General features: G+C 41.7%; 1 protein-coding gene across 1 annotated transcript in view; it reads left to right on the forward strand.

Annotated features, from left to right (window-relative positions):
• The window catches only part of fanca (FA complementation group A), a 112,136-nt gene that overhangs the window by 27,767 nt on the left and 69,768 nt on the right, over positions 1–14,601 (forward strand). The window contains exons 11-13 of the mRNA XM_041191757.1: positions 3,091–3,160; positions 8,558–8,670; positions 10,876–10,952. Coding sequence (XP_041047691.1) covers positions 3,091–3,160; positions 8,558–8,670; positions 10,876–10,952 — 260 coding nt within the window. The remainder of the gene's footprint in view (positions 1–3,090; positions 3,161–8,557; positions 8,671–10,875; positions 10,953–14,601) is intronic.

Consider the following 14,601-nt stretch of genomic DNA (forward strand, 5'->3'; position numbering starts at 1 on the left):
AACTTCTATTTACCAGGGTGACTCATTCCCAAATCTTACATTAGAAAATTTTCTCTTATATTTTAAAACCTCCATTCTGTTTTTCAATAACCTGTTCAGAGTTTTGCATTCACCAGAGAGCACTGATTCATATTCTAATGCATTTACTTTCTTGTGAGCTATATCAACCAGCCTTTAAAGAATTACTGGTTCATTTAGTTTGTAGTCTGCTGGTGAAGCATTTATTTTCAACAGTCAGGAACTATGTTTTTCTATATAGTACATTGTTCACAATTCTTGACATCAAGGCAGCATTTGACTGAGTGTGGCATCAAGGAAGCCTAGCAAAACTGGAGTCAATGGGAATCGGGGGAAAACTCTTCATTGGTTGGAGTCATACCTAGCACAAAGGAAGATGGTTGTGGCTGTTGGAGGTCAATCATCTCAGCCCCAGGACATCCCTGCAGGACTTCCTCAGGGTAATATCCTCGGCCCAAACACTTTCATCTGCTTCATCAATGACCTTCCTTCCGTCTTAAGGTCAGAAGTGGGGATGTCCACTGATGATTGCACAATGTTCAGTACCATTTGCGACTCCTCAAATACTGAAACAGTTCGTTTCTAAATGCAACAAGACTTGGACAATATCCAGGCTTGGGCTGACAAGTGGCAAGTAACATTCATGCCACTCAAGTGTCAGACAATGACCATCTCCAACAAGAGAGAATCTAATCATTTCCCCTTGACATTCAATGTCATTATCATTGCTGAAACCCCACTATCAACATCCTGGGGTTGTCATTAACCAAAAACTGAACTGGCCTAGCCATATAAATACTGTGGCTACAAGATTAGGTCAGAGGCTAGGAACCCTGCGCCAATAACTCACATTCTGACTCCCCAAAGCCTGTCCACCATCTACAACGCACAAGTCAGGAGTTTAATGGTATACTCTCCACTTGCCTGGATGAGTGCAGCTCCAACAACACTCAAGAAGCTTGACGCCACCCAGGACAAAGCAGCCCACTTGATTGGTATCCCGTCCACAAACATTCACTCCCTATTCTACTGACATACAGTGGCAGCTGTATGTACCGTCCTTAAGATGCACTACAGGAACTCATCAAGCCTCCTTAGACAGCACGTTCCAAACCCATGACCACTACCATCTAGAAGGACAAGGGCAGCAGACAGAAGGGAACGCCACCACCTGGAAGTTCCCCTCCAAGTAGCTCACCATCCTGACTTGGAAATATATCACCATTCCTTCACTGCCGCTGGGTCAAAGTCCTGGAACTCCCTTCCTAACGACACTGTGGGTGTACCTATACCACATGGACTGTAGCGGTTCAAGAAGGCAGCTCACCACCACCTTCTCAAGGGCAATTAGGGATGGGCAATAAATGCTGACCCAGCCAGCAAAGCCCACATCCCTTAAATGAATAAAATGATTTTTAAAAAAATTCTCTCTGCTCAGGGTGCACTAGTTATGTTCTAATTACAGATAAAGAATTGTGATCCTGATCCTTTTCAAATTGTACTTGAGGGAAAGTTGCAAGTAAAATAATCTTCCTTCTGTTGTCATGTAGCTATTATGCACCTGCAAAAGTCTTCCCTGATCAAATTCACAGATGATGCCTTCTGCGACTGTCTGTAGGACATTATCCCTCTTGTCTTCCTCTACATTGACATTGACGTTGTCGACCATTTCTTTAATTTCTCTTTTCCATTCATAGAATCATAGAAATTTATAGCACAGAAGGAGGCCATTTGACCCATTGTGTCTGTACCAATCAAAAAAAGAGTTGTCAAGCCTAATCCCATTTTCCAGCTCTTGGCCTGTGACCCTGTAGGTTACACAACCTAAGGTGCTTGTCCAAGTTTAGTTTTAATTTCGATGAGTATCTCTGTCTCTTTCTTTCGGACACTGACCTCAGACCCACACCTCCCTCTAGGTTTTAAAAAAAAAATTCTCCTCAACTGTCCTCTGATCCTTCTCCCAATCCTTCTACAATTACAGCTCAGTTTGATTGCATCCACTTGCTTTCACTTTTATCTATTGAATAGTAGCCACAGCATCTTCAGCAATGATGTCTCTTTCTTCCCCCATCCTGTCTCCCAAGACTAGATTGTCCACATCTACAAGCTTCATTTTGGCAAGATCATGTGAAGACATGGGGTCAGCTTCCACATGTATGTTACTGACACCAACTCTATTATTCCAATACCTGTATCGCTGCCTTTATTGTCTATTGCTTCAGATACCATATCTAACATCCTTTCTTGGATGAGCTGCACTTTCCTTTCTTTGAATATTGGGAAGGAGTAAGCCATCGCCTTTGGCCTGTACCTCTGCCATTGATTCCTTAGTGTGCTACTCAGCTCCAAGTTGAGCTTCCAACCCTAAATCCCCACTAGCACAAAAGTTGTCTACTTTATCTTAGTAACATAGTCTGATTCAACCCTGTCTCAGCCAATCTGTTGCTGAAACTTTCAACCATTCCTTTGTTACCTCAGAGTTTTGACTGTTTCAGTGCTCACCTTGCCAGCCTCACATCTTCCATGATCTGTAAACTTCAGCTCATCCAAAACTCTACCACTTGTACTCTATCCTGTGTTGTCCCACTTACATGTCATTCCAAAGCCCCCACTTTAAAATTCTCATCTTTGTGTTTAAATCCATTTATGACCTTGTCTATCCCTATCTGTCCTGCAGCCTAAATTGCCTGGTCCCTCAGAACTCGCTGTTCCTCTGAATCTGGCTGTTTATGCGTCACCTCTTTCACCCCAGTATTGGCAGTTATTGCTTCAACCATCTGGGTGCCACCTTCAGGAACTTGCCCTCTGCCTGTCCACATTCCTCTCCTCCTTTAAGACCCTCCTTGAAGTCCATCCCTTTGACCGAGCTTTTGGTCATCACTGCTAATATTGTTTGCCTTGGCTCAGTGTTTGTTGTCTGTTTAAACTTTGAGAAGTATCTAGGGATGTTTTTCTAGATTAAAGCCCCTGTAAATGCCAGTTGTTGTTATTGATGCTACCTTGAATTTTTGCCTTTATTCACTGTGAAAATCATGTTCAGGATGATTTGTTATTGCCTTTCCCCTTTTCCAGGGTTACTGGATAATGTGTGGAACGAAAGGGAAAAAGAAGTTGCTGCTGGACAGAAAGCAGCTCAATTCTGGTATGTGCAAACGTCTACAAACTTTCTAATTTGTTCATGACCTGGTCAGTACTGGTAGAAGTTGACCCCGGGCCGCAGTCTTGGTGGTTCTAAGTATAACATACTTTTAAAAAGTTTCTCTCTATTTTATTGTTTGTCTACACTGGAGATTCCTCCCCTTTAGTCCATGCTAAATGAATCTCCCAGCCTCCCTTAAACCCTTGCAAACTTGGACTTTTCAGTCTGAGCATAAGCACCCACCTATATTCTGCATGGTGAACAATAGGGTCAGCATTTTCTTGCCTTTGCTCTACCAAGCGTATTGAACCTGGCTGAGGTAAGGTTCCATGCAGAGTGATCAAGGTTTTGACCTGGCTATCCATGATTCATGTGTGAGGTTGGCTGACTAGTTGGCTGACTAGCTGACCACAGAGGGCATCACAGTCTTTAGCAGATAGAGTAGAGTGGGAGCACTGGCTGATGTTGTCCTCCTTCACCCGGGGCACTACAGTCAATGATATTGCCTGTATTTCTGCCTCAGCTAAGTCAACATCCATTAGGGATTGAAAAATGAACTTTCCTGCCTGAATAGCACACAAGAACACAAGGGATAGGAGCAGGAATAGACAGGACGACTTCTCAACCCTGCTCCGCCATTCAATATGATCATGGCTGATCTTGGGGCTTCAACTCCATTTACCCACCCTCTCCCCACATCCCTTGATTGCCTGAGAGACCAAAGATCTATCTCCCTTGGCCTTAAACATATTCAAAGATGGAGCATCCACAACCATCTGGTGTAGAGAATTCCAAAGAATCAGAGCCGTCTGTGTTAAGAAATTTCTCCTCATATCTGGAAGAGGGAAAAGGCAGTAATATCATACTGAACTTGATTTTCACAGTAAATAAAGGTAAAAATTCAAGGTAGCATCAACAACAGCATTTATAGACCTAAATGTATGGCCCCTTATCTTGAAACTGTACCCTTTTGTTCTAGATTCCCCAGACAGGAAACAATCTCTCTGTATCTACTGAGGAATGAAGGGGATCATGTGACCTGCTCTAAATTCTGCCTGACTCCAGGCCTGGGTGGCTTAGTCCTTAAAGATTAAAGGGAGGCCCAGGTTGTCTTACTGGGAAGAAGGTGCTAGAAGTTCACACCTGTAGATAATAGCAAGAGCAGTTTTGCTAACTGTGGGTAGGCTATTGGCCTCCAAGTCTCACAGAGAGAGGTATTAGGAATGTCAGGTTTGATAAACAGTTATACCGTATGCATAATTCCAAGATAAAATAGAGTTTTAGGGGGGTGGGGTTTAGAGGATAGCTCATTAGTATTTCTACCCATACAAAGCCCATGTAATTCACATTGCCATGATGATAGGCTTTGGGAATAGAAGTGTCCATAGCAAGCCATTGTAGTATCTGATTACAGGGTTTCTAAGATATTCCTGAAACTCACCGACACAAGTCAGCGTGCAGCCATTTGAGAGACAGAGCAGGAGATCGAGGCAGCTAGCCCTGCATCTGAAGCAGTGAAAATGCTGACCCTATGGTTCATTATGCAGAATACAGGTGGGTGCTTGTGCTCAGATTGAAAAGTCCAAGTTTGTAAGGGTTTAAGGGAGACCAGAAGATTCGTTTGGCATGGGCTAGAGGGAAGGAATCTCCAATGTAACCCTCCAGTGAAAATCATTTCTGGGGTTAGAAGTTACCCAGTTTGGAAAGGAAAAAGGAAGCAGGCTATTGGGAGTGGAGGATAGCTTTGGGCTGGTTCCGGGAGAATAAAGTGTAGGGGGCATTATCCCCTCCCAGCCCCACCCACCATGGCGGGAATTTCTGTTTTTTTTAACAGTTAAATAGGGAAACTTTTCTGTGGTTTAGAGTATGGTGTTGAGACAATGTTGCCTTTCGTTTCTTTATTATAATGATAGTCTTAAAACTTGAAATCTTGTGTAATCTTTTCAGTCGGTCACTGGAATTCAAATAGCTTTTTAAAAACCATCAGTCTCTATGGAGACTGTGCACAACCCAGGACCAATCTAGTAAACCCTCGCCATACTGCCTCCACTGCAAGCGTATCATTCCTCGATGGACACTTCACCTTTCCCCTCATTGCCCTGATTAAGTCCGTGGCAGGAAGGCCATAAATTCAGGTCCTTAAGTGGGCAATTAATGCACATCTTGGGGCCTTATCTGCTGCCGCCGCTGGTATTCACCCAGTGGCAGGTCAAGGACTTGCCATGTGGGAAGCCTAAAAAGCAAATGCTATCCGGTTACTTGTGGGCCTACAGGGTGGGGGAGTGGGGTCTCCCTCATTCAAAGGCACTTAGTGCCTGTTCGAGGGTCCCAGCATCGGTAAGGGGGTGGCCCACTGAGAGCCAGCACCCCTCCTGCCATGACCTCCCCCCTGCCACACTCACCTGTGCATGGGTCCATGGTGACCCTAGGCCTCTGGTGGGTGCATTACTAGCAGTAACTACTGCCTCCCTGGTGGAGCTGCTGCTCAGTGGAGGTCTGCCAGCCTCTGATTAGCTGGCAGCTTTTGACGGGCGGCACTTCCATCTCCAGGGTGTCCTTGATCCCGGGGCTGGCCCGCCACTGCCCCGTTAAATACCCGGCCGGCACTTAATGTGATCAGCCTTATCCAAAGCAGGCGACGGAGTGCTCTCACCAGCTCTCTAAGCAGATGAGACCCTTGTCACCTCCATTACAAATCACCTAGTACCCGAGGGGCGTTTTCACCAAAGTCTTGTACAATTTTGTAGCATGAATTCTTTATTCCTATACTCCAATCCCCTCAGTGAATGGGCTGGGCCTGGTGAGTTGGTGTTTTACCTCTCCTCCATTGGGACAAAGCACAAGTTACTTTTCAACTAAACTTATTTTTCTGGCCATTTAATGCTAAGTCACAAAACTGCTGAAATCTGTTGAACTGTTAAACTGTAATTGGCTGAATGTGTCATGCAAGCAGACAGGCTCCTCTGTGTGTAGTATTGGTATATGCACAAAGATGATGGAGTTATGATCTAATTATAACATACAGCGAGAATTGCCACTCGCAATGAGTGGTAGAATGGTTGAGGGAAAGACTGCTCAATGTTTAGTGACAAGCCGAACCATACATGCCAGGCATGCTCCACCTTTGATAGCTGAACTTTGCAGTTAGTAGACCTGAACCAAGCCTGTGGCTGATGTAATAGGCTTCTCGCTGGTCTAAGAATCAGCCAGGTTTCTCATTGCCAATTGCAGATCAGTGACCCCAGCTGTGCATGTGTGCATGTGTTTCTTTGCTGAGAACAGTATTAGGCTCAGTTTCAATGCCTTTGTAACTAAACAATCTGTCAGTATCCACGCTTTAGACTTACAACAGAATAGTGGCCCCTTGGAAAGGTATTGGAACTGTTGGTACCTGTGGTTCTGTTCCAATGCGTGAGTCAGCACTCTCGGACAAAGAGGACATGAAAGAAGGAAAAATAATTTTGTAACCAATTAAGGCTACCATTTATTGTTCAGAAATCATGGATAAATGTTGAAATGTACTTTTGATGTGGATTTATGTCTTTCTCCACATCTTCAACACATCTCCTTATTCAGCTGTGCTGAGGGCAAGCCTAGAAATAATCAAAGACACTAAAGTATTAATGGGACAGCTATCATTATGTGTTTGACTTTCTGATAAACTGCCACTTAATTCATTGATGGGCAAGATGTTGGAATGTCCATTTTGTGTGCAGCCTGGTATGTGCTGATGGTGTCAGATCTTTTCTATGCTTGGGAGATTCTGTGCTTTGGCTTGTGCAACTAAAAATTCTTGACATATAGTCTTCATTCATGTTCTACCGCAAAAAATTCATGTTTGAATGTAGTGTTTGATTGCAGCTCTGTGGGATGGGACAAACAATTTAGATCATATCAAGATTTGGATTGGTTTACCCTTGTGTTGGAGCTTTTGAATAAGTTATTTACTTCTTCATTAAAGAGCTGACTTGTCTATTTTCACCGATGGATCAAAATTTTACGTTCCCACATACAGGCAATAGCAGGGGAGTTTGATTTGAAGAAAGCTTTTTTTGTGTTTAGCTTTGTGCGAAATTTAAACATTTAGTCATTCCTGTTGGAATATCCGACTTTGTACATCGAATCGCCAGTTCACCCATTATCCTTGGTGATTATGCATGACGTGTTAAGTGCCTAGAATTGTGAGATGTCTGGGTCACTGCAGATAAAGATATTCATTCTTTCTTTCTAGTGAAATGTATGCACGTGGTTTACCTGAAATCATGTAGGAAACTTAAATAGCAGGATTCTACATTTGAAATTAGCCTGGTTGAGTTGTGATTGAAATTTTCCAGAACAGATGGTTCAGACATTTAGTTGATCAGGAACTTGATCGTTCAGTTTAGTTCCCAAACCATTCAGTTCTTTCTGAATTTCCATTATGTGACCCTTAAATTGAACAATACATTTTAAGTTGCAAGAAGTAAACAAGAGCACAAGATCAAATTAATTTGCCATTCCGAATCAGAACTTTGTTCAATGTTCAACAAGAATATTCATATTTCTTACTAAGAATAATTGACCTATTGCTTATAGGTGTCAAGACATACAAGTATGTATGTGTAGAAATACAGAATTTTTGTACCATTTCTGTCAAATTGTAAATGGGTATTTCAGTTGTTCTGATTTGTACACTTAGAATCTGTTGAGTTAAAGAGTGGGTGGTCATATAGCTTGAGACTGCTAAATTGAGTAAGCAAATTATTCTGAATGTACTGTTTACTATTGTAGGTAGAAAAGCCTGTTTACAGTAACTCTGAAACTGGAGAGCGAAGAGCGGATCTACTCTTATTTCAACACCATTTTTTAATATTCTTTCATGCGGGTTGCTAGCTAGGCCAGCATTTATTGCCCTTAAGAAGGTGGTGGTGAGCCGCCTTCTTGAACCGCTGCAGTTTGTGTGGGGTAGGTACACCCATAGTGCTGTTAGGGAGGGAGTTCCATGATTTTGACCCAGTGACAGTGAAGGAACGGTGATATATTTCCAAGACAGGATGGTGTGTATTGGAAGGGAACTTGCAGGTCATGGTGTTCCCATGCATCTGCTGCCCTTGTCCTTCTAGTGTTAGAGGTCACGGGCTGAAAGGTGTTATTGAAGGAGCCTTGGTGAGTTGTTGCAGTGCATCTGGTAGATGGTACACACTGCTGCCACTGTGCGTCGATGGTGTAGGGAGTGGATGCCTTGTCATGAAATTAGAAATGCTTGGTAGTATTCTAGACTCGACAATTTTTTTTGGTTACACCTTTTTGTTAGTGAAATATGAAATCCAGCTGCTTTTTAAAACAAATTATGTAATATGTTTATTGCAAATACCCTGTATGTCACTTTTTAATAACGTATATTGATCCTGCTTCCTACAGGCTGAGTATGTTTGATGTGGCGTCGTTCCATGGTGCCATCTCTCTGGATTCACTAAAGAAGTTCTTCCACCATGCACTAACACAGATTCTCACCTACAATCCTGTACTTGAAGGTAACAACAACAGATAACATCAACAACTCAGACAACACTATCTCTTACACACATATTATAACTTAAGAGTCAGCCTGTGTCATGAACCTAGACTAACCTGGAATCCTGATCTTTGTGCTTTTAAAGAAAAAATATTACTTTGTTCTCCCTTTTGCACGTAATGAAAGGCAGCATGGATTACTTGAGCAGACTTTTTTCTTTTTTTATCCTGGTCGAGCCTTTCGTTACGAGGGTAAGTCTGCCCAGTAACAACATTCATCATGTTCTTTGGTTGATGGTGACATATTATGTTCCATTTATTAAGAAGGAAGTGATTTTGCAAAACTGGCTGACGGCTACATTGCTGTAGAAATTGATCCATTTATATTGAGGTAGTTGTTTTAAAATTACAAACCTGGATTGTTTTGGTTTGGGTGGCCACTTTGCTAGTATTTTCAACTCGGTGGAGACTAGTAACTTTTAAAAATAAACTCCAAACACCCAGTTATTAACTAAAAGAATTATGCCACAAGGTTTCATGTTTTAAACAAAAACTTACTGTACATGAGTTAAGCAAAGCAAGCTCTATTTACTTAACACTTTATTTCGTAAACACATAATTCAAATCTGAAAATCTCAACAGGACACTCCCCATTCCACTTTCATTTACAACCAAGAGTTCCCCAATACTTTACAGGATCTTGAGTGTTCCTTCACTTCTCTTGAGACCAAACCAAGGTGTGCCACAGCTCTCAGGAATTCACTTTGATTCTGCTCAGTGTTCCCTCTATTCTCTGAGGTATTAGATTTCTTGGAGTCCCTCCACTAGCATCTGGCTAAATTAACCCTCCAACTTTCCTTCAATGCTTCATGATTATGGACTCCCCAGTGCAAGCATGGGCCTCATTGCTTAGTGACTTCAAATCAGAAAATGCCCCTGGCTCTTGATGGTCCCCTGCTATTGGCAGGGGCTTCAGTGACTTCCAAGCACCAACTGAACCCTTTTTCTGAGAAACCACATAGATAAACCCAAAATAATTTCTGCATAGCCTATTTTCTGTAGCAATGTGGCATACCTGGGATGTTCTGGACAGAAATTTAAAATAATTATATCCAACTCCTAAATCTTCCCTTCGTTCTGGGAAACCATGTAAATAATTTAAACCCCTGATTGAGGCAGCCGTAGACTCTCTGCCTCTGTCACGAAGCCCTGAAAGGGAATCACGCATTGTTTAGTGTTTTCCCACTTCCAAGTCTGATTGTAGGCCACCCTTTAAACTACAGGTTCAGTGGCTTTCTGTTTCTTTTTTTAAACAAAAGCAATGATTGATTGGTCTCTGCTAACCTCATGACTGTTTCTGTTATGGCTGCTGTGGATTGACTAGTGGGAATAATGCAACATTAAAAAAAAAACCAAAGCTGCAATTTCTTCCTTGTAACCACTACTTATTAGACCCTGATAACCAGATGACTAACAAGGAATAGAGTTACAGTGTTATGACACTGAGCTATAGCTGGAGGTTCCAGGATGAATCTTTTGTCTCTGCTGAGATATATCACAGTGATGGTGATCTTGGCCGCACTAGAGTTGGCCAAAGGGGGAGATAAGTCAGCCAACAAATCTATAGGCTCTCTCTCTCTCTCTGTGTCACTTCCTCTCTTTCTTTCTCCCCTCCTCTCTCTTGAATGCTATCAGGTAACTCCTGTTGTACATATGTTGGTGCCACACTAGGACGGGATCAAACTTCCCTGTGATGCTACCCGATGGGTGACTAGCCCAGTACCACGAAGTGTTTAGCTAATGTGTAAAGAATGGCAGTGTGGCTGAGAGATCCACAGAGGACTGCCAGCAGCTATCTACTTTGTACCAAAGCCAGAGTCATCACCTTCAAGGGAAAAAAGGAAGAAAATGGCAAATTAAAAGGAGTGCAAAATAAATTTTGGTAACCAGATGTTTCTACTGTTCTCAACCTCGGGATGATATAGATGGTGTGATATTTCATGATCTTGCATCATTTGTCAGATCATCACAAAAGCTTAGCTGGTTAAAGGCATTAATTCACTTTCTCTAGTGGCTCCTTCTGCGACTATTAGAGAAATAGTGAAAAGTGCCATCAAATATTTCCATGGCTCAATGCTTAAAGTACTGAAAAGATTAGTTATAAATAACAATTCTGTTCAGGAGGGAATGTTGTGTGTAACTTTAGCATTTTCTTCCTTTCTCAGCATCTGATGCCATTCGCATGCAGGGAGAATGGTGCTTTGCTAAAACAGGGCCTCTTCTAATAACGTTATACAGAAAGGTAATTAACTATCATAAAACATAGTTGTATTCTAAGAAGCTGCGTTTATTGCAAATGCATGAACTAAATTGTATTTCAATTGTGATGCGTTCCTTTGCCCCTGTGAGAAGAAAACATTAAGGAGGAGTATGTTCTGGTACTGTTGTAATAAGATCTCACTTCTATGCTTATGACTTCTCCACAATTGTTACTCTCCAGCTGAGTGACTTCAATTTAGTGAAGCAATTTTTTTTTGTACTTTCTCAAAACAAAAGTTTGAATGTGTTTTTCATTAAATTAAAGTCACTTAACTAAAGAGCCCTGTTTCCTTGACAGTTTAATCCTGGGGCTGGGAATGCACGACTGCTGAGTTACCATCCTTCCGCAAAATATGCTGATCTAATAAAGTTTGTTAACATAATTGGGACAGTAGTTGTCTTTTGACATTTCAGTACAATTGGTAATTTTATATCTGTAGCCAATGTTCGTAGATCAAGATACATCACTTATGCACATAGTTAAAAGGTTACTTTAGTTAACATAGGCATTAAACGTCAAGTCTGACTCAAGGCAGTGTTAAAATTCAACCTAAAACTGAGTACTTTCTATTCTACAAAATTTACAGTCTAACAATTGAACGACCCCAGGCTGTTTCGTTTGTAGCTATTTTAGAAATTCAGTTATCTTGGTGACACCTTCTCGGGTTCAATGGTGCCAGGTGCTCCTGTAAGGGGATGTAGGACCTACTTAAAAGTTAGAGAAGACTCACCACTCACGTGACAACATTACACAGAAGTCTACAAATAGAACCTCCTTGCAACCTTAACCAGGCAGCTATATGTTTTGCACGTAATGCCACATTTCTCCAGAACTTTTGAAAGGGGACTGAGAAGATGCTGGGTAACACAAGTCCAGATAGAAATTCATGAAGCTTCTTTATTTCACAGTATGTGAGCAGATAAAGAATTATGATCAATTAAACCAGCTCGATGTCTTTGTGTAATAATATAAAACAATGCACGGAGTTGTGGGAGTGTTCCAGTGAAGGGATATTTATAAATCTAAAGAAAAACAACAAGGCCACAGAGCAGTGCTGTGTTTTGGGTTAAGATAAGCAAAGTGTGACAGGAAGAAATAAAAAGTTTAACGGTTATAGTGCATCAGTGAATCAGGTGAACCCAGGTAAATCGTTAAAATGAAAGGTGCTTTATCTGAATGCACAAAGTATTTGTAACAAGATGGGCAAATTAATGGCACAAATAGAGATAAGTGGGTTAGATCTAATAGCTATTACAGGGATGTGGTTGGCTGGTGACCAAAGTTGGAAACCAGTATTTCAGGGTAGTGACTAAACCTCTGCTCCAACCAGACTTACTCCTGAAGTGAGGGGATTGCCCTCTGAGGAGAGATTGAGCAGGCGAGGCTTAAAGTCCCTAGAGTTTATAAGAATGAGAGATGATCTCATTTAAATTTTAAAACTATTAAGGGGTTTGACAAAGTAGATGCTGGTCTGGTTGGCGAGTGTTCCTCTAGGAGTCGCAGTCTCCGAATAAGAGGATCGCCATTTAGGGCTGAGGTGAGAAATTAATTAAAGGGTCGTGAACCTTTGGAATTTTTTACCCCAGAGGGCGGTGGCTGCTTAGTTGAGTATATTCAAGGCAGAGATAGTTTTTTTTTGGGTACTAAGTGAATCGAGGGATATGGAGATAGAAGGTTAGCCATGATCGTACTGCATGGTCGCCACATTATAGGAAGGATATGATTGCACTGGAGGGGATGCAGAGGAGATTCACGAGGATGTTGCCTGGGTTGCAACATTTAAGTTATGAAGAGAGGTTGGATAGACTTGGGTTGTTTCCATTGGAGCAGAGAAGACTGAGGGGTGACCTGATCAGGGTGTACAAGATTATGAGGGGCATGGACAGGGTGGATAGGGAGCAGCTGTTCCCCTTAGTTGCAGGGTCAGTCACAAGGGGACATAAGTTCAAGGTGAGGGGCAGGAGGTTTAGGGGGGATGTGAGGAAAAACCTTTTTACCCAGAGGGTGGTGATGGTCTGGAATGCACTGCCTGGGAGGGTGGTGGAGGCGGGTTGCCTTACATCCTTTAAAAAGTACCTGGATGAGCACTTGGCACGTCATAACATTCGAGGCTATGGGCCAAATGCTGGTAAATGGGATTAGGTAGGTAGGTCAGGTGTTTCTCACATGTCGGTGCAGACTCGATGGGCCAAAGGGCCTCTTCTGCACTGTGATTCTGTGAATGGTAGAGCAAGCTTGAAGGGCTGAAACAAAATAACTTTTAACTGCCCTCCTAAATTCTAACCTCCTGTCCCTGGCGAAAGTTTGTCATTGTAACTTTGTTTTTTTTTTAAACTTGACTGACAACCTGAATTTATCCTTTTATCTCCCCTATTCGCAGTTAGAGGGGAACTGCTCAGCGAGCACATGAGACCAGGAACCACCCAACACAATGAGCATGAAAGGCTCAGTGATAAAAACAAAAAAACTGCGGATGCTGGAAATCCAAAACAAAAACAGAATTACCTGGAAAAACTCAGCAGGTCTGGCAGCATCGGCGGAGAAGAAAAGAGTTGACGTTTCGAGTCCTCATGACCCTTCAACAGAACATGAGGACTCGAAACGTCAACTCTTCTTCTCCGCCGATGCTGCCAGACCTGCTGAGTTTTTCCAGGTAATTCTGTTTTTGTTATGAAAGGCTCAGTGATTACTGAGACAGCTAACAAATAGCTCATTATTTACAGAGTTTGGGGAAACAATTTCAAAGCTTAGTTCACTACTTCAATCACTTTCCATCCTGATACTCTTTAAAAAAAAAAATCTGATGTGAATAGATTTTGCTGTAAATCACAGCCATTAAAAGTAATGTTTTTTTCTAAAGTCTTTTTAAAATGATCAACATATCACAACTTAACAATTATTAGATTTTATGACAGCTCTACTTTAGTAGCAGAATAATACATTAAGCAATACACGATGTACTGGTATCCAATTTATTGTAAGTGATCCCATGGAAAATCTATTGATTATATTTTAACAAACAGTTAGCGGCAAATAGACTGACCCCATGTACATAACTGTGATAATATGTTCCTGTTTGCAAATTCCAGTTGTATTTGGCAAAGGGACTCTTAAATAAGAAGTTATAGCTTTTCTTTACAGCCAAATGTGCCAAAAAGTGAAAGCATTATCAGACAATATTATGAAATGTCTTGATCCTGAATTTAAAACTGGGTTAAAAACAAATTAAGTTAATAATGATGCTGGGTTAGAAACCAAAATGAATCTAAACTTGGTGAGTTTCGTTTAGGCTGGGCTGTTTTACAGGCCTGATGCTGTGGGCCCTTTGAAAAAGGTACTAATCTTAAAAGAAAAATTGTAGTGAAGCGAATCTTTGACCTATGGTGAAGGTTCTGCCTCAGTAATTTCAGTGTTTTGGATTTGTGTTCAAATCAAAAGGTGGGATTAAGTCAGGTCACAATGACCCAGAAAATTTGAACCAAGATTGACTGATTCTTACTTTACACGTTTGCTCTTGCTGCTTTGTCTGACTTGAATAATGAATTCTACTCCTTCTGTTGCCTTTAGACGGTTGCGTAGAGCAACTTCCTTGGCTGAAAGAATAAATCTCTGTCTCCTCGTAATCCTTTAC

The sequence above is a fragment of the Carcharodon carcharias genome, chromosome 7 (assembly GCF_017639515.1).
Source record: "Carcharodon carcharias isolate sCarCar2 chromosome 7, sCarCar2.pri, whole genome shotgun sequence".
Lineage (NCBI taxonomy): Eukaryota > Metazoa > Chordata > Chondrichthyes > Lamniformes > Lamnidae > Carcharodon > Carcharodon carcharias.